At 43.0% G+C, this 25,112-nt stretch overlaps 1 protein-coding gene across 1 annotated transcript in view; it reads left to right on the top strand.

Moving 5' to 3' along the window:
* Positions 1-1,525: 1,525 nt before the first annotated feature.
* The window catches only part of BIN2 (bridging integrator 2), a 51,806-nt gene continuing 28,219 nt past the window's right edge, over positions 1,526-25,112 (top strand). Inside the window, 2 exon segments of the mRNA XM_088466309.1 lie at positions 1,526-1,603; positions 19,790-19,870. Coding sequence (XP_088322435.1) covers positions 1,526-1,603; positions 19,790-19,870 — 159 coding nt within the window.

Raw genomic sequence — 25,112 nt, 5'->3', positions numbered from 1 at the left:
TAAATTTTCTTACAAAATCTTGGAGTGCCTAGTGGGTTTGTGCTTTGTGCATTACCTATATATATATATATATATATATATATATATTTTTTTTTTTTTTAATTATTATTATTATTATTTATTTATTTATTTTTATTATTTTTTTCATTCATAATTTCAGGTTTTAAGGAATCTGAGTTGCCCACTGGAGTTATCTGTGGGGGCTTGAAGAGGCTGGCAGCATCCACACTATGGGCAACATGATCCAGTGTGTAGAGATGGAAGCTTTGTTGTACATTTTTGAGTGTTTTTGTTAGTTTTAATTAAACTATTTGTTAAAATATATATATATATATATATATATATATATATATATTTAAATTTGTTCAAATGTGGCTATATTTTTTAAAACATGTTGTGAAGCTGATAATATTGTGGGGCTAAAGAGCTACACATATGCCTCTGAAGCTAATATACTAAATATAAACAAAATCAGACACTCATTACTAAATGTACGGATATTCAATTTAAAATAATCATAATAATCACACAGTTCACTGGATACAAATCTATTTAGAATGCATATATAGTAGTGTTATGTATTAGTTCCATATTAGAGAATAACAAGGGCTAATTTAAAATACTGTATTTTGGAGTTAATACCATCATAATGGTAGGGAACAAAGATTGTAAGCTACACTGGGGCAGGGACTGATGTGAATGGCCAAAAATCCTCTGTAAAATGTTGCGGAATATGTGTGCACTATATAAGCAACTGGTGATGATAATAATAATAATAATAATAATAATAATAATAATAGTGCTTTTTCACTAAAGAGGTGCAACATGGCTAAAAAGTTGATAATATATTAAAGGGTATATATTAGAGGACCAAAAAAAACCTATAGATTTTTATATAAAGGTGTCAAAATCTTAAATTGGTGTTAAACAGAGTTTAGGCTTAACTGGAAAGTAAATACGCCTGTGATATAAGTGGTGTACTGCGACCAATGCCACTTTCCGTCCATGAGCATTACTCTGCATATGGGTGCATTTATACATTTTTTGATAGCCACGTAAATGAGGCGTACTTGCTTTCCATGGTAGGTGTCATTTTGATTTTTTTCAAACATTTAATGCATATATGCATTATATAAAAGTATACATTTGAACAAAACACTTTGGGGACTAATGTAGTTAGTTGGACGCAAGTTTGTGGAGCTTATCTTGTGTGATTCCACACTGTGCATGCGGCAGAACCAAGTGTACGCAACTACATGCGATGTGGAGTTGTATGCAACTCAGTCACATGCCCAATTACTGCTGAAGTGATGTAACTGGGATGTAACCGGGTGTTCTCACATAGGTTAACGTTGAGTAAGTGATAGAAAAATATTCATACGTAAGAAGAGGAAAGATGTTTAAAAAGTGAAGTGGTTTGAGAAATCTCACAGCGGAAGAAGTAAAGCTGGGGAGGAGCTGACACTTCTCTAGCTGCAAAGTACCCACACAGACATTAGGAAACCACATCTATTAACAAACAACTATGGCAGAAGCCAAGCAAGGAGGTGCAGGGGTCTTTGCCAAAAATGTCCAAAAGAGAATCTCTCGTGCACAAGAAAAGGTACAACAGAATTGTGAACTATTTCCAAACCTAGTGCTGTGAAACTGTATGCCTGCAATAAATCCTATTATATTTAATGTGTAATGCTTCTCATATTGTGCAATACCTCATATGTAACATATGCCAATACACATTTTTTCACAGTAGGTTATATATGTAAACTGTTTAATAGGGACAAGTGGCTCATTGGTTAATGACCACTATGTTTTCTTCTATCACAGAAACGGTTCAGTGTATAGACAGTGCAGCTTGTTTTCTACAGCAAGGCAGTGTGTAGTGAAATTGCTGTGGGTTTAGTATAGTGTATAGGGAGCATTGTGTGCTTTGTATTTATATGTTTGTGTAGCATAAATTCCTCTCTCTTCCATCACATCTACACATGGAAAATATACCTGTAACTCACCAAGAAATGACACTGGCAAGGATGAAAGTGGTCGCATTAGTTATTAATTTAATAATAAATCAGAAATAAAGCAGAAATAAATATTATACATCAGGGGTCAGGGAACTTTTTTAACCTTTTACCCCAAAATATATTTAGATATGCCATTACCCCCTTGATTTGAAGGAAGGAAATCATATAGTAGTGCCCCCATATAATGCCCCTGTAGTAGTGCCCCCATATAATGCCCCTGTAGTAGTGCACCCATAGCTATGCCCCTGCAGTAGTGCCCCATATAATGCCCCTGTAGTAGTGCCCCCATATAATGCCCCTGTAGTAGTGCTCCCATATAGTGCCCCTGTAGTAGTGCCCCCATATAATGCCCCTGTAGTAGTGCCCCCATATAGTGTCCCTGCAGCAGTGCCCCCATATAATGCCCCTATAGTAGTGCCCCCATATAATGCCCCTGTAGTAGTGCTCCCATATAGTGCCCCTGTAGTAGTGCCCCCATATAGTGCCCCTGTAGTAGTGCCCCCATATAATGCCCCTGTAGTAGTGCCCCATATAGTGTCCCTGTAGTAGTGCCCCCATATAATGCCCCTATAGTAGTGTCCCCATATAATGCCCCTGTAGTAGTGCCCCCATATAGTGCCCCTGTAGTAGTGCCCCCATATAATGCCCCTGTAGTAGTGCCCCCATATAGTGTCCCTGTAGTAGTGCCCCCAATAATGCTCCTGTAGTAGTGCCCCCATATAGTGCCCCTGTAGTAGTGCCCCCATATAGTGCCCCTGTAGTAGTGCCCCCTTATAATGCCCCTGTAGTAGTGCCTCCATATAGTGTCCCTGTAGTAGTGCCCCCATATAATGCCCCTGTAGTAGTGCCCCCATATAGTGCCCCTGTAGTAGTGCCCCCATATAGTGCCCCTGTAGCAGTGCCCCCATATAATGCCCCTGTAGTAGTGCCCCCATATAGTGCTCCTGTAGTAGTGCCCCATATAATCCCCCTGTAGTAGTGCCCCATATATTGCCCCTGTAGTAGTGCCCCTATATAATGCCCCTGTAGTGCCACTTGTAAAAAAAAAAAAAACACCTTAATCCCCGCTCCTGCATCCGCCGCCATCCCGTCCGCCCGGATGCTCCTCGGAACACTGGGAGAGACGTCATGACGTCTCTCCCATAGTGCGCATGGAGAGAGGCAGAAGCTGGAGTTCAGAAGAGAACTCCAGCCTCCGGCTACCGCGGCACTGCAGGGAAGGAGCCGGTCGCCCACTGGTAATAACATCTCAGCGGGTGTCCGGCTTAGAGCCTCCCTGCGGCACAGCCGGGCATGCATATGAAATCATTCTATATTATATAAGAAACTGAGGCTGAGGTATGTATTATCTCAATGTGATATCAGGGAGAGGAGCAACAAAGGAAAAACGAGACGCTTGACACTCGGCATGTGCAGTGTGCAGGCTCCTCAAGCCAAAAATGACTAGATGTATTTAAATATAACTTTTTGGGGACAAATATACTTTTTGGGACTGTTTATGAACTATAGAGACAAAAAAAATGTTTTATAGGAATTTGCATAGACTCCTCAGGTCCAAATGACATTATATATATATATATATATATAGATAGATATATATATATATATATATATATCCAGAATAGATGGCACTCCCAGTCAGCAATAAAGAAGGGTGCCCTCCGCATGTAACTAACAATGGTCCCAAATACAGTTCCTCTGGCAGCGGCACTCCACATGAAAGATAACAGTAGGCAGGAATTATTGCATCAACGTTTTGATGCCTTTTAATGCATCGTTCTCAAGATGCATCTTGAGAACGATGCACTAAAGGGCATCGAAATGTTGATGCAATAATTCCTGCCTACTGTTATCTTTCATGTGGAGTGCCGCTGCCAGAGGAACTATATATATATATATATATATATATATATATATATATACACATACATACTCACACACACTATCTACATTTATTGCACACCCTGAATGCAAACAGTTATATACAGTATGTATGCATATAGAAATACATAGATACTTATATATCTCAAAATCTATTTCACAGGAAATTCCAACTATACATTAAGCAATAATCAGGCAGCTTATGTTGACTCATGATGTTGCAAATACTACATATCAAATATACTTCACAATATTAGATGCCACTACTGTCCACTACTGTAAAATTAGTTCTGTTGAGCAATAACAGACACCCACTTGAGCAAAGCTGCGGGCAAACGCTAGCATTATATAAATAATGTGTATATATTTATATATATATATTCACGCCCATTCAAACAGCTAGCATAGTACCATACTGCCATATTGCTTGGCTTTATGTAGGTTACCATTTCCATAGCAACAAGGCTAGTCCATATAGGCAGGGGATGCTGTCACTGCATAACTGCTATCTCAGAACACTCTGCTCCTATTGTTCCATTGTCAACGTTAGCCCTCATGTTAGTCACTTCAACAATCCATTGTCCTTGATCCTTTATAACACGTTAAATATTTATTATCTACTTATGCCTAGCCCAGTCACATTCCCATACCACATACATTCTTACATTCTTGTGTTCTAGTGTCTAGCGTCTTCCAGTGTCTTCTTTGCAGTTTATAGTCCAGTATAGTGGGGCTGATGCTGAATTGAATGCTAATCAGCCATCATTGCTCCCACATTGCGTGCACTGAACTAAATGCATATTTTTGCCCTTATGCCAAGTTGTACCCATTTTTCAGAGGGGACCAGCCCTATCTGTATGCATGATTTGATGCCCGTCATCATCAACACTTGCACAGCCCTAGCCTTGGTGTAAAATATACATTTAAAAATAGACTTATTTCCGCTTTCGCCAAACTCAACATAGCCCACAATTCTGTCAATACAATTGAAAGTTACCTTTGTGAAATTGCCCCGTTACACTTCAGTTACGCCAAGTGGTCGGTCACAAGTGGACTGGTCTGAGATGCGTACGATTCTGCATCGCCCGTACTTACGTAGACTCTGGTATGGAGCATGGGTAGAGCAAAAACATGGTAGATGTGCCCCACAGATATGTGTATGTTCAACAAGCCCCATTGTGTTTTATAAATCTCTGTGCAGTGATATTGCTGTGGCGTTAGTGCAGTGTACAGGCAGTTACGGTATTTTATAATACTGTGTACACTGGACGTTTTTGTGGGGTTAGCCAGCGAAGGGCATAGGCAGCATAGCCGGTTTTATAAAGCACTGTGTAAGGGACATCGTCATGGGTTTAGGGCAGTGCATAGGAAATATAGAATGTTTTCTAAAGCAGTGTGTAGTGCCATAGTTGTGGTGAAAGAAATGTAATCATCGGGCAGCACGGTTGGTGTAATGGTTAGCATTACAGCCTCATAGCACTTAGGTCTTGGCTTCAATTCTCCCTGTGTTTGTGTGGGTTTCTTCTGGATGCTTTAGTTTCCACCCACAATCCAAAAATATACTGGTTGGTTAATTGACGACTGACAAAAATAACCCTAGTACGTATGTGTATATGTGGTAGGGAACAAACATTGTAAGCTCCACTTGGACAGGGACTGATGTGAGTGGTCTAATATTCTCTGTAATAAGCGCTGTGGAATACAAGTGCGCTATATAAACAACGGTTAATAAATACATGTTTTTCATCATGATAGAGCGCTGCTTTGCTATGATTGTAATGGTTTCCAAAAACAAGACTGCGCCTTTAACTATTTAAAATAACATAGAAAAACAGAGTGCCACAACTTTGTGCTACATAAAGTACATTGTGGTTTTAACATCCTGTTCACTATAAGAGATATGTAGTGCTACATAGCAGGAAGTGTGCTAGCAACAATGAATTTGCAACTTGACTTCGAGTTGACCTTTATTTCAAACTCCATGTAAGATGCATTAATTTAATAGTTGAGTAATAAATACATTAGTATACAATGGTTTTTTTATTTCAGCCTTTAAGTGCCTGGGAGCGGCCATAGGGCTTGATTCAGCAAGGATTGCAATTGCAAAGCTGCACGCAGGCGATCCTTGCAATAATGTAAATGCAGCAGAAGGTGTATGACACCCCCTGCCCCCTGCTGCATTGCGATCCCAGCACTGCGAAGGAGGTCGCAGGCTGGGATCACCATCGCGACCATCGGTGGTCGATGATCGCGATGGTGGATGGCGCCGGGCGGCCGGCCAGCTGAGTAAGCCTCAGCTTACTCAGGCTGGCCGGCTTGCGAGCCCAGCAGACTGCGTACATCCACGCAGTCTCTGGGCTGGCCACTCCCAGAAAATGGGGCAGACACGCCCGTTTCTGGGAACGCCAGCCGCCCCCGGACCGCCCCTTAAATGCCTCTGCCTGTCAATCAGGCAGAGGCAATCAAGGGCTTGCGTGCGTCTTAGGAGGACCCATGCTGCACACTCACACTTGCGTGCACTGTTGAACCAGGCCCATAGTTTCATCTTTAAAGCCAGCATGTTATTGTGTTGTATATGCAGAGAAAATAATAGATATTCATACTAATAGATGTCACACCAAACACGTGCGCACCTCCATATATAAGAAGTGGGCATGGTCACTGTCACATAAGCCAGACATACTGTACAGTACTGTACTGCTCCCTCCTCTAAATGCATCCCATTACTGCTGTGCACATACATACATTCACCACTGCAACAGCCAAGAGAAGTAATGAAGAAAGGACATAGCTGGCATGTTGTAGAGAGGGGTAGACCGGAGGGTGAAACAATGTGTGCATGGCGGGATGGTAAGAGAGAAGGACAGAGATGGTGGTAAATAAGATGATCAATAAGCAAGAGTAACAGAGGGAGTCAGTGGTAAGTGCATGCATGAGAATGTGTAAATGATATTAGTAAATGGTGGTGAACAACAGAAAGTGAGCACATGAAAGAGGGGCTGTGAATAGTCAGTATGCAGGGACAGACTGGGGCCAAGAACTGGTCCCAGCATTCTCTGGGCACGTGCACACTGGAAAGTGAACGTAGTCATGTGTCACTGGGGCATGGCCACGCATCACGAGGTGTGGTCACGTGTCATGGAGTGTGCCCTCGCGGCATGCCCCATCTCAGCATGCGGCCAATTAGCACCAGCAAATTGAATTGCATACTGATAGGTTATGGGGAGGGATGCAGCAAGGTGAGAAATACAGTCAAACCCCGAAAATGCCGGTTTGACTGCATTTCTCATATGCACCAAGCCCCAGAATGCTATGCACTGCGGTGGGTAATGCCATCTTCCTTTTGACATTACCCATAGAAGGTTATGTGCTTCTTTCCACAGAGTGCTGAAAGAGGGATCCGATCAGATCCCTCCCAGCATACCCGGCTTCATGCGTGGAAGGATGCCGGAGGGGCTTCTGAGTCATAGACATTGGTGGTCCCTCCATCGCAAAGGGCAGTGGCGTCACAAGGCGGGTGCAGGCCGCACCTTGGTATCACACGCTGAGGGGTGACACCAAGGTGCAGACTTCCCTTCAGTGTAAGGAGCTGGATGCTGCACTGTAGTATTAAGTGCAGCACTCGGCTCCTGACACTGTGAGGGAGCTGGCACTGCACACAGGGCAGTCCGCACCTCCTGCACAAGCCCCCCTTTCCCAGTAAGAAGCACAGGACCATGGGGGTTTGGGCCGCGTGGCCATGCCCATGAGGCCATGCCCTTTTCATCAGGGCTCTGCTTCACCACGTGCACAGCGTCCCTCCCTGCACGGGGTGACAGCATGGAGGGATGCCACTGGCAAAGGGGCGCCCTTACTGTGAGAGCGTCCTTTGCAGTGATCGTCATACATGCCGGCGTTACCAACGTCAGCATGAATGCGAAGACCGGTGGGATACATCACATCCCGAGTGCGATGCGTCATGCATTCCGCCCATAATGTTATACATAAGTGATATCCCCCAGGTGTTGACAATAAAGCACAAGGAACGGTTCACGTTTACTCATACAGTCCAAAATATGGGTCCAGCACAAGAAAAGTGAATTGCAATCACACAGTCGCATTTGTAAAAAGTATCAACATAAATATTGAAACTTAGAATGTAATTTTTAGAATCAATGTCGTTTTAGTTGCAATATAGATACTCTTAATCGGTATATATTCTAGTATTAGTGATAGGACTACTTCAGCCTTAACCGAAAAGATGGGACCAACATAGCATGTATATCGGGAGCCGATCTGATGGGTTTCAAGATGAACAGTTGGGCCCTGGTGCTGTGTACACAATACATAATTATTGGCCCAAACATCAGACAATAAAAAAGAATATAGTGATGCTGCTTTTCCTGTTCAGATTCCTATTTTTCCTTTACCATAAATATCCATATTGCTAAAAAAAACTTCTCATAAACAGAAGGTTAATGCTCATGTATGTCTCCAAAAGTGTGCGTCTGGGAAAAAGGTCAAATTCAGATTTTTTTATATATCCACTTATAAACAGAACACAGTCACTCTAATCAGATATACAGTATATATATATATATATATATATATATATATATGTGATAAAACATACTCCTTTTATTGAAAATAAAAATAATGTCCTCATATAAAGTGCGTAGATTTCATGGTAGCTAGTATATGCATATGTCAGAAAAACAGAATGCTATTTGGAGCTCCCGGATCTTATGGGAAGCCTGTATATTGTGGTAGATCTCACCAACCTGCAAAGAGCTTTCCTTGGGTTGTGACAGTAATATTCACAAGCCCACAGCTTACTGTTTACCCGGGACTTCTGTTAGGTTGGGATTGCTGGTCTTCCTTCACTCCGGCTCCCAGCGTTTTGCCATCGCTCAGCTCACTGAACCACACTTCAGCGCAGCTTCTAGTGTGTGACATGATGCTGACATTTCTGCTCATCCGGCTTACCAAATCAAACCTGAGCACTCTATACTTTAAAAGTATTCACGGGGGCGAGGCCTGGCAGCCATTTAGAGGAGACGTGCGATTCTGCAGCTCCTGATCTGGAAGCTTTTTTTAAGCATACTTCTACTATTCATCCAGCCTAAATCACACTGGTGAGCTACCATACTGCGCCCAGCACCGGCGGGCATCCCTGAGGTAGGACTGCGGAGTCGGGGAGGGTCTCCTACCCTCCTGCGGGCTGTGACCTACTCACCGCCCTTGGAACTGGGACCTGGAGTTGTGGTAGCCGCCCGTGGCCTGACTGATAGCGGTCCCGCTATAGACGCCGGTGTCTCCTCTCAGCCCCCCGCTGGGGTCTCCCCTCGTTGACGCCGCTGCGACCACACTTCACTTGGGGGCCTTACCTGGTCATGCATCCCCGCTGGCCTGCTCTCAGCGGGTGAGTGACGCGGACCCGCGGGAGCGCCCGCCATCTTGTAAATCCTGGAGGCAAGAGGTCCGGAGCATGGGCCCCCTGCAACGCTTCTTTAGACTCCGCTTGGCTGCCTTCTGGGGAGTGCTGAAGCCTGTGGACTGTGGATGGATAAGACGCGGTGTCTCAGACCTCCTGTCCTCCTGAAGCGTGGTGAGTGTGTCAGGCTCATTACGGAGGGCTGCAAATGCCATTAGCTGCTATTTTATTGCCGCCTACACCCTCGGTGATCCCTGTACTATTTCCCATTATCTGTAGAGTGCTGAGCGTGGGCTACACAGTATCCATCTCTGGTGGCTTAATGATTTCATTATAGTGATCCTACTCACTCCACATAAAGCTCTCAAACCCTCTATGCCCCACTGTATGAACATTAAGAGGTTGTGATAATTATAACATATATGCTCACCAAAGAGACCTACCTGGATTTAATACCTATATCTATCTATATTACTTAACAAAAGTTACCCTCAAGTATTCTACACTGATTTACTCCTCATCAACAATACCAGCTCTTTTGGCTCCCTCTTGTGGTTGTCTTTTGGAAACTCACTACCAAGAGTTCTCATCATCCCCTAGAGACTGTCATATTTTATTCTAAGTACTTTCCTTATCTATCGACCCAACACGAGTTCCATATTTCTCTGATGACACGAAACCACTGCTGATTCTCTCTCTGTCATGATGTGACGGTACTTCTGATGGCTGCCTAGGTCTTTTAGGAGGGACGGTCCCTGGCGATGACCCAATCCTTTTTCTTTCTTCACTAGTCACCTTCACATATGGAAATCTGAGCAGATCATTTTCTATGTCACAAATATACAGTTTTTAAACTCAGAATGTGGAAGGACAAGAAACAAAGATCCAGGTCCGAAGTTGGTGGTAGGTCAGATAGCGGATCCCATCAAGATATCCATCAGTTTTTAAAGCCTGCTGGTGCCACTGCGGTGGATGAGGCCTCTGCACCAGCCTCGCCTGCTGCCTCTTCTTCATCAGACAGAATGTCTCCAGGAGCTAATCTTAGTTCCAGCCCTTCAGCACCCTCCTTCTGGGATGAGATTAGTGAAATTCTCTCCCACGTCAGATCACTACCAACGAAACAGGACTTTCAATCCCTGGAGGCCAGGCTTCAGTCTACTATTCATCAGGAAGTAGCCATTATACAATCGGATATGGCTGAATTGGCGATCAGGATTGACGGCCTGAAAGATTATAAAGAGGTATCTGCGGGCGTTTTTCACCAATTTACAGAAGTTCTCTCTCACCAACAATCTGAGATCCGCTCTCTCAAATCACGTATGGATGACCTGGATAATCGTGGTACACAAAACAACATCAGGATACATGGTCTACCTGAAGATGTAATGCAACCTAACCTCACAGATGCCCTCACGAAAATATTTGGGGAGATCCTCGGTCTAGACCCCAATAGTGAAATCTTGTTTGACAGGGCGCATCGGGCCCTCTGCCCGAGAGGTCTACCCACTGACAAACCCCGAGATGTAATATGTCGCCTTCACTACCATACCCAGAAAGAAGCTATCTTACAGAAGGTCCGACAACTTGAAGAGGTCGATTTCAACGGGGATAAAATCCAACTCTTTCCCGACCTATCATGGTATACCTTGCAACAAAGGAAGGCTCTGAGACCACTCACAGAACAACTTCGCAAACATTCCTTGAGATACCGTTGGGATTTCCCATTTAATTTACAAGTAACTCATAATGGAAAAAAAGTTGTTCTCCACTCTTCCGATGACCTCCCTTCCTTCTTCTCGGCTTTGGGCATAAGTCCAGTGGCACTCCCAGATTGGGAGAACCTACACAGACCTCTAGCGGTTCCTTCCCTTCCTTCTGATGGAGAAAAATGGCATCGTACTTCAAGCTCCAAACGGAGGACAAGACGTCCGTCTCTCCGAATACCTGTAGAAGAGACTTGACCACTTCACCATATATTTATAATTGGTGAGACCGTTTCAGTTTCTTCCTATCTACAAAAGACTCCGGTCTTAGTCATATATTTAATTGTTATGATGCCAACGTTCATTTTATTGCATTTTTGGTATATTTTCACTAACTATAACAGCAATATGTGTGACGTTACTCCTTATTACGTCTATAAGTTTTATAATGCAATGTTAATTGTGTGATTTGCCTAGTTGAAGTTGATTTAATTTTATAATCATATATTTGGGTGGTTGTTGTTACCGTCCCTCCGAACCCCCTCAATGCTGCATTTTTTTTCTTTACACCCTGGACATGGAGTTTTTTTTTGTCTCCTGGTTGTCCAGATGCAGCATTTTAAGGTTTCAATCCTTAACTATACTTAATGTTTTATACATGTGTCTATTGTATGCAATTATGTTTTTTCTTTTATTTTTTCTCTTTCCTTCCCTCTTTTTCCGTCCCTTTTCCCTTCCCACTACCCTCCCATTATTCAGGGGTGACTTACATGATTGGGTAACTAACACTGTATCAAGTGGTGCAGATTGCTACGTTATCTTTACATTATTAATTTATGTCTAGTCGTAAACCTGTGTTGCGGATTGTCACCATCAATGCCAAAGGATTGAATGTTCCTGAAAAGAGATCCCAAATGCTAAGGTCCTTTCGTGCTGATAAAGTAGATATAGCACTTATACAAGAAACACATTTCAAGAAAGGGCATGCCCCCCCTTTAAAAAATTTCTATTATCCTCAAACATTTTCTAGTGATAATTCAGTAAGTACGACTTTAGGTGTTGCAGTTGTGTTTGCTCGTCACTTACCGATATCGGATATTTCCATACATAATCTGGTTGAAGGTAGAGGTATTCTGGTTTAATGTACTCTATACCATCAGCGCTTCTCCTTTTTGAATGTTTACACACCTAATTCTGGTCAACCCTCTTTTATTGCTGGTGTTTTAGATAAAGCTGAGACTTTGCTGGAAGGAATTACGGTTATGGGAGGTGATTTAAATTGGCCCCTTGACCCTCTCCGTGACACTTCCAATAAAACGACTCATAGGCCAGGGAAGGAGTTTAGCCGGATGAGACGCACCCTTCACGACCATCAGCTAGCTGATTCCTGGCAGATCGCCCATCCAGCTGTGTCTGACTTTACCTTCTTCTCTCGTCCTCATCACACTTACTCGAGAATCGATTATTTTTTCTTAAGTCACCGCCACCTACATCTCATATCAAACACTTCTATAGGATCTATCACATAGTCTGACCATGCTCCAGTTTTTCTTACCCTTTCCCTTCCACAACTCTCGCTCAATCCTTGGTCATGTCATTTTAACGATCTACTTTTACAAGATGCCTATTGCAAATCCCAAATTGTGTCTTCTATAGTGCCCCGGGGTACACATTTATGTGCCTCCCACACCGTGATCTTGGAAATGTCATCTTGGTCAATTTCTGGTATCCATATAGGTAGCAAGGAACATAAGCTAGCACTCTTTGCAGATGACCTTCTTGCAGTGTTCTCTAACCCGGCTACCTCTCTTCTGAACCTTGTTTCAGAATTCCAAAAATTTGGCATGTTTTCAAAATTTAAAATTAATTATTATAAATCTGTGGCTATGAGTTTGACTGCTCCTCCTTCTTTGGTAAATTATTTGAAACAATCCTTCTCCTTTACCTGGCATCCCACCAGACTTAAATATCTTGGAGTCTTCCTGACTAAAGACCTATCCCAACTGTTCTCGAATAATTTTTTACCATTATTACAAACGATCCGCACTGACTTAGCCAAATGGCGTACCACTCGTTTATCCTGGATCGGCAGGATTAACGTGATCAAAATGAATTCCTTGCCAAAAAATTTATATTAATGCAAACCCTCCCAATCCACATTCCCCCGGCGTGGTTTGCGGAGATGGAACGCCTTATTCGTAGGTTCGTCTGGAACACCTCTACACCACGCTTTAAATATGCTATCCTTTACCGTAAACAAGACAGAGGTCTGCAACTTCCCCACAATACTAGCTATTATCAGGCCATAATGCTTAATCATGTTCTTGAATGGACTCGAGCGAAGGGTTTCAAACAGTGGATCATGTTGGAGGAGAGCAGTCTGGCTCAACCCATATAAATTGCTCCATGGCTTCCCAAACTGCCAACTGTTAGACATCCCACTATAACACCTACAGTACATGCTTGGCGGAAATTGCGAAGTCTCCACCACATTTCATCTAATGTTTCCCCTCTCACTTCCTTCCTTGGGAGTTTGGACTTTCTTCCTGGGCTCTCAATACTGCCCTTCAAAAACTGGATGAGCGATGGTCACTTTCGATTGGGTCAGATGGTTTGTTCGTCAGGGGTGCGTCCGTTTACAGAACTCCAGGAATCCTGGCACCTCCCCCAATCCGAATTTTGGAAATACCTCCAAATATGGCACTTTATCACCGCTTCTTGCAAGCTCCCTGATCTCACCAGGACACTTACCTTATTTGAGTCTTTGTGTTCTTCCTCTCAAGCTCCATCCCATACTATATCCAAATTGTATTCACTAATTATTGGAAATTTGTATAAACTACCCCCTCAATTTACTGCGGTTTGGGAGAAGGAACTTCAAGATACAGTTCAGGATATTGATTGGGAGATTGTTTTTACGAACACCTTTGCCAGTTCTTCTTGTATAGCTACTCTTGAAACCCTCTACAAAGCTACAAAGTCCTAACACGCTGGTATAGATATCCAGTACTTTTAAATAAAATGGAGATGTAATTCTGCACCAGGTAGCCTTCTCCACATATGGTGGGACTGCCTCTCCTTGTCTAATTTTTGGTTGAACGTATTTGAATGTTCCAAGATAATTCTTGGGGGAGAGGTCCCTAGAGATCCTGGCTTTTGGCTTTTAAACATAAACTCTTCTCACATGGCGTCATACAAGAATTCATTGCTGAGGCACTTACACAATGCAGCTAAAGCGGTAATCCCTGTGTTATGGAAGTCCACCTCTCCTCCCTCCATTAAAGATTGGTTCAAGAGGATCGATTATTACATGGATATGGAGGATATCATAACCTTCTCTAAAGGTAGTCCCACCGACTTTACTGTTTTATGGTCCCCTTGGCTGTTATTCAAGGGATCTACACAATATTCCATGTTTAATGGCTCCAACCCGGTACACGTATCTGTCTCTTCTTGATTCTGATATAATCTATTTGAGATTATGTATTTTACCCCCACAGATCACCCCCCCTCCATTTCCCGCTAGCTTCCTCCTTCCCCTCTGACCTCCCTCCCCCTGAACTTACCCCCTATATTGTTTATTGATTGTCTATTTTATTATTATTGCCTACTGTTTATTTTATTTTATTGTATAACTTGCAATGCGATTTATTTACATCATATTAGAACTTTGATTGTATTATTTGAAATGGAACTTTCAATTGTCAATTGTTTGAATCTATACGCTTTTTCCATTGTGATATATCTACAAGTGTTTGATTTTCTTTTCAATAAAAACAGTTTGTGTAAAAAAAAAGTATTCACGTCTCCACCTGCTGCTGATGCGTTTCTACCCTGGATCAGGTCTTTTTCAAAGAGCAGGTGGAGACAAATTTTGCCCTAATTGATACGCCAGCTAGAAGATCCGGTATGCTCATTACATCCCATTATTATGTTACACACATTCCTGGGTTATTTAAAGCAATAAGCATCCATATTCCATATATATATGCAGATATTACAAACACTAAATAACGGCATTATCGAAACAAAAAGAACATATAATAAACAACAAAGGAAAAAAAACTCAAAGAAACCACTTCATTTCAAACTCATTATTGAGGCCTTTTGGATGTAATGTGTCCAATTCGTAAATCCAGCGCATTTCAGCGTGAGCTAAAGCAGTATTAACATCATCTTTACTACAATTACCTTTTATCTGTTCAATCACTTTAAAACTTATTAGATCTTTAATAGAACACTTATGTTCCATCTTAAAGTGAGCAGACATGCAATGTTTTTCAAATCCATTACGAATATTCCTTAAATGTTCACCTTTTCAGACAGAAAATGGCAAAAAACCCAGATTTTTCCCGACTTTTGCATACCGGCTTGTTTTGCCATTCTCTGTCTGTACCCCCCTTCAGACAGAAGAGCAAATTACCGGGTCAAAAAATTCAACCCAGCAATTTGCTGATTTACACGTGTATTTCTTCTGACTGAAAGGGTCAACCCTAGACTAAATGCCCGTGTCTCCGACCCTGGTAAATTCCTGTGTCGAAGTCACGGGAATTTAGACCCGGGATGACCGTTTCAGACAGAAAAAGGTCCCGTGTAAATCACCAAATTACCGGGTTGAAATGTTTAACCCAGTAATTTGGTTTTCTGTCTGAAAGGGGTACTAGGCATGTTTTAAAAGGTCTGCTAGTTCTCCCTACATACTGCTTTAAACATCTACATTGCAACAAATAAACACATTGTGGTTGTTACAGGTTGCAAACTGCTTGAGACTGTACTGCTTTTTACTTGAATTGGTCATAAAGGTAGTGATCTTACAGTATTTCCCTCATTACTTTTGAAATTTTGACAGCCTAGGCACAAACCACACTTATAAAACCCCTTCAATTTATCTGACTGGAAAAAGTTGGTACCTGGGGGAATCGCACTCCTCACTTACATATTTTTAAGGTTAGGGGTCCTTTAATAGATTATTAACGGCTTGTTAGATATTTTTTTTCCTACAATATTGAATCAGCTTTTAATACATGCCAATGTTTTTTTTTTTTTAAATAGATTCAATTCACTTATAATCATTACTTAAGGTGGTTACAAAAGAACACGAGTAATCTTTTTGCTGTTTTTAATTTTTTCATTCTTAAAAGATTTTCCCGTTCAATTTCATCTATATGTGTAAGACTGGCTTCCAAATGAGCCTCATCATAACCTTTACACAAAAATTGATCTTTTAGAATCGCCACCTGTTCCTTATATGTATCATTATTTGTACAATTTCTTTTCACCTGTCGGAATTGGTTACCCGGCACTCCGTGCAACCAACTAGGGTGGTGATTACTGTCCATACTTATAAAGGAGTTGCTATCAGTGGGTTTATTCTAAATTTTTGTACATATTTTCATGTCTTCAATATATACAGTTAAATCTAAGAAATTCACCATGTTTTCACTTGATGCAAATGTAAGAACCACTCCAAAATCATTACTGTTCAGGCTTTCTTGAAATGTTAATAATGTATCCCATTTTGTGTTTAGTAATTATTGGCCCTATCTGACAGATATAGCCACGTGGGATTGAGAATTGCATAGTGTGTACCCAGCTTAAGTTAAACAAGAGCAAATAACTGTGCACCATGTTGCAACGCAGGTGGGGGAGATTTAAAATGTGCAGAGATTTTTTCTTCTCTTTGCTTTCCCTGCGGACGGCCACCCCACATTACTTCTTTACTCCCCTCTCTCATGCATCTTGCTCTCTTTCGGCACTACCACTAGGCAAGTTTAGGCTGTTACCCAGGGGCGCTAGCCACTAGAGGGTGCTTCTGAGTCCGCCTAACTACGGAGGGTGCAGGGGGTGTGGTTGCTATGGAGCTCGGCGGCTTAAGGGGACCGCCAGCCCAACGATCGCACACCCAGCACCCTCCATTCGCTGGGCGCCCAATGAGATTGTGTTACAAGCGGGCACCCGGTTCCTTTTCTCCTCTCCCTCCCAACCCCAGCGCCAGCCGGAGAACTGAGCTCATTTCTGAGCTCCGGCTTCCAGGGTCCCGCAGTGCACTATGGGAGTGACTTCATGAGATCATTCCCATAGTTCCGAGGAGCGGGCGCCGGAGACGGACGGCAGCAGGCACTGGAGCGGGGTTTAAGGTAAGTATTTCTTTTCGTGTGTATGTGTGTGTGTGCGCCGGGGGGGGCAAACTACAGGGGGCACTACAGGGGCCTTACTGCTGGGGGCATCATATGGGGGCACTACAGGGGCCTTACTACTGTGGGCACTACAGGGGCCTTACTACTGGGGCACTGCAGGGAGCATTACTACTGGGGGCACTGCAGGTAGCATTGCTACTGGGGGCACTATAAGGGCATTACAACTGGGGGCACTACAGGGGCCCTTACTACTGGGGGCACTGCAGGGGGAATCATCCCTTTAATTCGGGTCATGTGAATATTATTAGATCACTGTGTATGTGTCTGTGAGCTGGGCGGAGGGTTTGGGGTAAAACAGGGGCGGCATTGTGGACCTTTAGCTAGGGCGCCCAGAAACCTTGCACCGGCCCTGGCCTCCAGACCAGTGCTCACAGCATCCAATCCCTAGTGATCCTCCCCTATAAAATTTACTCCTGACTGGCTTCTGTTGCCGTTGCAGTACAACATTGCTTTGCTGAAGTTACAGCTCTGTATCTGTATCTGAACTAGGGATGTGCACCGACCCCCGTGTTTTGGTTTTGGATCTGTATCTCCTTCAAGGTTTTGAATCTGGATTTGGTTTTGCAAAACCACCCTCAAGTGTTTTGGTTTTGGATCTGAATTTTAAAAAAAAATAGATAAAAAGTTTTAAAAACAGCTAAAATCATGTAATTTATGCAATCCAAAACCAGAAATTCAGAATTTAAATACAAATTCCGAACCGCAAAAAGATCAGAACCGCAACCCGGATTTACCCGGATCTCCTCAGGAGATCAGAACTGCGACTCGGATTTACAGAGATTCATGAAATTCGGGTGGATTCGGATTTCTGGAGAACCAAACCGCACATCATTCTGAATGGTTCCAGTCCATTATATTCCAGTTCCAAGTCTCTATTCCATCTAATACTCCAGTCTGGTTACAAGTCTCCATTCCATCTAACACTCTTGTCTGGTTTTACCACAGAGACTTGTTTCTATCTGTCTCCATCGGTCCTAGCTGATATCTCAAAACATCGGTCCCATTCTTCAAATCATCGACATCAGTCTCAAACCAATCAAGTTCTTCAATTCATCAACGTCGGTCTCAAACCGATCAAGTTCTTCAATTCATCAATATCGGCCTCAAACCGATCAAGTTCTTCAATTCATCAATATTGGCCTCCACCCGATTCAGCTCTCAGTCTAGCATCATCGGTCCTAATCCGATTCTGCCCATCTCTTTAGAATCATATATCCAGTTCCCATTCCAACCTGCTGTTCAATAAAGACATTTACTTTACTGGCCTTGCCTTCGGGCCCATCATCCTCTACAGTTCATATAACTCTTCACATAATACATGAGGAAGTCCTGGCTCAAGCCACCCAGTTTCATCCATGCCTCCCAAGACTCCTCTTCAGCCTCCCATGCCTGTTCCGACCAAATCTAAACCTCAGACGTGAAGTCATCTTTTCACTTGTCTCCCTCTCTCAGACACACTCCTCCAGCATTTTTGAGGAATGTAGCTTTAACGCATTAATGAGGAAGCAATCCGCTGTCCCAATCCATTATCTTCTATTTCCCTCTCTCCACTCACGATCTTGCTGGTCATAATATGCTGTTTCGGAACGGCACATTGACAAACCAAGCCAAGCTACTAATTGAATGGCCTCTTTTAATTAAAATTATTAACAAAAATGGCTCTCAGATTAAACAAATTTAATTTAGGTACTTTTTCTTACCAAATCCAATAACACTACATTTACCAACAGCATATCATGATGAGAAATATATATTATTCCTTTTAGGTTTTATTTAAAATATGTATTATGCATTATTCTGCATGCATAGGCAACCTGTTGTGTACTATGGGCCTGATTCAGCAAGGAACGCAGTTGCAAAGACGAACGCAATCGGTCGATTGTTGCGTTCTGCGCATTTCTATGCATCACAGTGCGCGTGCAGAAACTAGCAATTGCAGTGGAAACTGCATAGCAGAGGCTACGCAGACCTATCACAGAGTGATTGACAGGAAGTACCGCGTGTGGGTGGTAACAGTGGGGTGGTCGGGATAACGCAGGCGTGCTAGTGCGTTAGGACGCCGTTGAAGGGGCGTGCATAAATTATCCACTGCAATTCCATACGCAGCCTGAGGCCTCCTAGCGTGTGCAGAAGTTAGCAATTCCTGAGTGAGGTCTGCCTTAACTGTGCGTATGGGTACGATGTTACTCGATGTTACCGATTGTTTCGCCAAAGTATACGGATGTAAGGGGAAGTGGGCGTCCTCATGTTAGGTTGAGATCGCATTGCGAATGCAAACATTTACATATCACCGCTGATATTAGCAACTGCATTGCCTGCGTATAAGCAGAATTGCGTTCCTTGCTGAATCAGGCCCTATGAGTGGAAGCTGCCATATTCCATTATGCTACAGAAAAACTAAATACCACCCAGATTGGGAGCCAGATTTATTTAAAACATGATAACTTTTCATTTGCATTGCAGCTCCAAAAAGTGTGAGCTCCCTTTTCACATATAAAACACCTGATTATTTTAATACAGATTTTTTTTCCCGTCATTGCCATTTTAGTTTCAGTAATCCTCCTCTTCTTTTTTTAGGTTCTACAAAAACTGGGAAGAACCATAGAAACCAAAGATGAGATGTTTGAGCAGTATTCTTATAATTTTCATAAGCAACAGGTAAATGTCTCAAATCCAAAGTAAAATGATCTACAAAACCTATGATTTCTGTTCTCTTTAACATAAATCTAGGGAAGACATTGGACAGTGACCAGCAAACATAGTAGCCACTAAACCAATTTCACTTGCAGCACTGATTCAGTGACCAGTAAGTTAATGGCCCAACAGCAACATGGATTATAGGAACAGATATCCTAATGCACAGGTTCTCAAACTCGGGGGCTGATTCAGACCCGGTCGCGAGCGCTAAGCGCTCGCAACCAGGTCGATGTTTGCCCACTGGGCATGCGCACGACGGAACCGGCTCCGTCATGCGCATGCACGAGACCCGGCTAGCTCCGGGTACTCCGTCGCTCCGGGTCTCGCACCAAAGGGGGAGAGCTGTCGATGGTGAGTGACAGCTCGCCCCGTTTGGTGGGCGGGCCGGGTGGGTGGCTGGCCAAACGGAGGCGTTCCCAAAGGAACGCTTGCCATTTGGGGGCGGCCCCACTGACATCACCAGTGATGTCAGTTGGAGAGCTTCCGGCTCCGTTAGAGCTGAAAGCTCTCTGGGGCTTGCGGCCATGAGACCCTACCACAAGGGTCTCATCGCAAGCCCGATGGTCGCGATGGTCTTGACCATCGTGACCATCAACCTGGCCGCTCGCTATAGCTGTGGGTGGTCACCCACAGCTATGCGAGCGGCCGGGAGGCAACTCCAAAAAGAAAAACCGCCCTGCTTCAGAGCAAGCGCTCTTTCAGAGCTTCTGGCTCTGAATCAGGGCCTCGGTCCTAAGATATTAGCTCCACCTGTGACTCCTTTAAAATGTGTCAGTGAGTAATGAATACACACCTGTGCGCCAGCTGGGTGATCTGCAAAACATGAACTGTGTGGGGTCCTGAAGACCGAGTCTGAGAACCAATGTCCTAATGCAGAGTTCTTCAACCTTTGGCCCTCCAGCTGCTGTGGAACTACACATCCCAGCTTGACCTGCCACCGTTTTGATATAACAGCATGTTAAAACTGTGGCAGGGCATCCTGGGATCTGTAGTTCCACAGCAGCTGGAGTGCCAATGGTTGAAGACCCCTGTGACCTAATGCATGGGCTGGTTCATGGTTATGGAGACTAATTTGATTACAAGTTCATTCATTAAAGAGTGAGGTGCACCTTACTAGTTTTAGGTCACAATGCACTTTGCACTCCTAACTAAAGAATTTATTGAGTGATTAATTATTCAATTGAAGGTGATATGGAGTTTATGCATGGTCTATATTAAACTGCATTAGGCACAGTAGAGAATAAGTCATTGGAGGTAAGTATGTTACACTCATGTTGGAGGAGCCATGGATGGTAAGTACACAACACACCCAAAGGTTTAAGAGCAACAAGTGGAATACATGAAAATACAGGAAACATTTTTGAAAGTGGTAAGGATGGGGGGAGTGTAAACTGTTCAGTAACAGCATGTTCAAGTAAGTGCATGCTAATTAGACATAAGTGTATCTCTTGCAGGTACTGAGGGTCTGATGCAAAGGTACACAATGATGATGATGAATATCTAGCTGCATCTGACTAGCTGCAGGTCAATGACCTCTCCATCTGATAATAATTTATTCTATAGTGTTAAAAATATCTTATATCAAGAATTGAAGTGTTAACCATTAACCATCGATGATCATCATCAAAAGGTGCCCCAATTGTAAACCAGTTGGTGCGTGTCACCAAAATTGTTATGAGCTATATCGTGGTAAGAGGGGGTTCGGCCTGAAAGTGATTCATCTATGGCGTCCAAGTTTTAATAAAATTGGAAGGGGTATCAAGTAATATGGAGGTTACTCTGTCAACTCAATAGATGGACCATATCACATTAAGACACAGAAGATTTATGTAAGGTATTATACCAACAGTTCCTTTATATTATAAGTCGGGATGAGAGTGTTATTCCAAGTAGTACAAATCCAGGTGCAACATTGGTGAGGTCCTCATCGCCTCTCCTGTCATATGAATTTCTTTGAATGCTTCTGTACATTTTGACAGTAGGTATTTTCCTGCTCCAGTGATGCAGAAGTGATCACACAGTGACTCTTACTACTGTGTGATTGGTACAGCAATCACAATCTGAGGAGCACAGTGAAAGACAGTGGCAGTAGTGTAGATTTGGGTCACACAAGATGCTTTCCCCCTCCCTCGTCTGTGTGTCTAGCTTTATGGAATCACTGGCAATCAGAGGATGCACTCTTCAAAATGTAAATGTCAGTCCAATCCCTTTTTCCAATTTAGCTCTTTCCAATTCTGTCTTAAAATACTGCTCAGTTTAATCTCATATATTGTATGGCATATAGTAAATCTGAGAATGAGGGAACTTTTGGACTGTTTATTTTGTGTTGCTTTTTTGTGTGTGAACCTTTTTTTATTACATTGCTCAGAGTTTGCCTAGAAATGTTCTTTTCTACCAAAATGCGGCATAAAGGTGCAAAATGCTACCCAAAGTCCACAAGTTCTGGGCTGATGCAAAAATCAAGTTCTTTTGCAGAGTAAGATTGGCTCAGTTCATCACCCAATGCCCCTTGCTTTAATAAATGGGATCTGCTTATTGAAATTTAGATTTTACACTGCTGCACAGAAATCGGCGTAAGGAGCATGCTCACTCCATTATAATCCTCCAATAGTTCAGTGCACACTGCTACTCCTCCGCAAATGCCACCTTCTGGCTCTGTACACTTTGCGAGAAATCTACAGTAGCTGCATCTGCACAAATGTTAGCAAACCTAGTTGTACTCATTTCGGTGCTACACAGAAGCCATTTTGCTTTTCATAAATGGCCTCCAGTGTTGACCTCCTCTTCCTGGAGTTCTGCTCCTATAAAATATATATGGCTGGTTTATCACCGCTTATTCTGCGTTTTACCAACTAAGGTCATATCTTTCACAAATCGGTATTGTTCTGTGTTGATATTACCCAGAGCAAGCATTCTGTAGACCTAAACATCTACTAAGTGCAACAACTGCAATTTTGTTTTGCACTCGAGGTATTTATCCCCTTCTCCCTACTATCATCCTCCGGATATACAGTTAGATGAGCCCCACTTGTCCTCTGGAGCAAGGAGTTGAATTAACAAAAAGGGGAGTCCACTCTTTCAAAGTAGGTGCCCCCCCTCCATAAAGATTATTGCCTAGCAAACAGTGTGATCACCAGGCAAAAACCTCTGCACTACAGAAAAAGTCCTGGGATGGGAAAAGTCTCCCCCTAACCTGGAATCTATTAAATCAGGAGTACCCATTTTAGAAGGAAGGTGGTCCCTTCTTTCAAATGATGGATCCCCTTAGTACGAGGGCTTATTGAAAAGTAATGAGACTGCCTCTGTTTTCTGTCCCATAGGTAGACGTGGAAACGCTATTCTGGTTATTGTGATGCTTATACATCGATGTGTCTGAACCTGCGTGTTAGACTGCTGTAGTCTTCTTTGTTTGGTCACAGTGGGTGGAAGATCGTCTTACGTATCGTCATGTCGGATGAGGAAGACGAGTCTGTGAGATTACGTCAGAGCTGTGTGAGTGAATTTTGAGTTAAACTTGGAAAAAGCGGAAATGAAACTCATGAAATGTTACGGCAAACATACGGTGGAGAAACAATTAGCCGTGCTACAGTATTTCGGTGGTGAAAGCATGTCAAAGAGGGTGATACACGAGTGACTAATGAAGCGCATTTTGGGAGACCATCCACCACATTTACAGATGTCAACATTGCCAAAGCTGTGGAGATGTTACAAAAGGACAGAAGGTTAACTTTATTCAAACTTTTGGCTTCACTTGGGATCTCATTCGAACGGGTTCAACATACTGTATTGTGGCAAAGGAACTGAAAATGCATCTCGTGTATGCCAGGTGGCAGATGTGACGACGAGTTGAATTGTGCTAGAACACTGTTCGAATGTCAGAGAGGATACTCAATTTCTTGACATTAATTGTGACGTATGACGAATTGTGGATTCGTCATTATGATCCGGAATCCAAACAACAGTCCAGTGTATGGAAACACGTGATTTCACCTACACCCAAAAAATTCTATGTGATTCCTTTGGCGTGTAAAGTTTGCTTCTGCTGTTATTTGATGTGCACGGTATAATCCTACAGCACTGGGTTCCCTGTGGACAGAAAATTAATTGTGACTACTATGCAAACGTCCTGAAAACCCATTTGCATGGAGCCATGAGGAAGAAAATATCACATTTGATGAAGAAACAGTGGTTTTTACTACAAGACAATGCTGCCCGACCACATGTTGCTGCTGATGCATTGGCAGCACTGAGTGAAATTAATGGAACAGCACTGGAACACCCTCCATATAGCCCGGACTTAGCGCCCTGTGATTTCTGAGCATTCCCAACCCTGAAGAAACAACTGGACGGAAAGAAGTACTTAACAAATGATGAAGTGAAAAATGCCACAGCTGCAACACTAAAAGTGATGTCACAAAACAGTCTACTGCACGTCTTTGAATCGTTTAACGCTGCAAAAAATGTATTGAATGTGAAGGACACTACTTTGAAAAAGAAAAATGTTTAGATCCTGTGGAGTCATCTGATTCTGAATAAAAAAAATTTCCTCATTACTTTTCAATCAGCCCTGACACTTTTTGTCTGGTGATCACCTACAGCAGTGGTTCTCAAACTCGGTCCTCAGGATCCCACACAGTTCACATTTTTCAGGTCACCCAGCAGGTGCACAGGTGTGTTCATTACTCACTGACACATTTTAAAAGAGCAATAGGTGGAGATAATTATTTCACTTGTGATTCTGTGAGGAGACCTGGAAAACATGCACTATTTGGGGACCGAGTTTGAGAACTTGTGGCCTACAGTATGATCACCACTGTACTATGATGCCCTTAGCAAAGGCTATGTTTTTAATGGGACAAGTTCGTAGGTGAATTGCATTTAAAGGTGCACCCAACACCTATAATAAGTAGTCCTGGGGGGCCCACACCGCACACCCTGCACCCATATAGTCTTATACTTACCCGTATGAAGTCACCAGAGTGCTGCTCTACAGTGCCGGACCAGCAGTCATTTTCCCAGTGACATGAGCATGCACAGTACTGCTGTCCCCGGGAAACCGGGGTGGGCTACATTTACCTGGAGACCCACGCATGCGCAGTACATTCTGGCAATAAGCCAACAGTCTACTGCACTGTGACTCTGCTACACCACACGAGAGAGGAGGGGTCCCAAACTGAGTCTGCGCATGGGCCCCTTCCTCTCT

The sequence above is a fragment of the Taudactylus pleione genome, unplaced genomic scaffold, assembly GCF_031769625.1.
Source record: "Taudactylus pleione unplaced genomic scaffold, aTauple2 ptg000065l, whole genome shotgun sequence".
Classification (NCBI taxonomy): Eukaryota; Metazoa; Chordata; class Amphibia; order Anura; family Myobatrachidae; genus Taudactylus; species Taudactylus pleione.
Note: the sequence above shows the minus strand (reverse complement) of the source record. Positions and strands in the feature narration are given on the sequence as shown.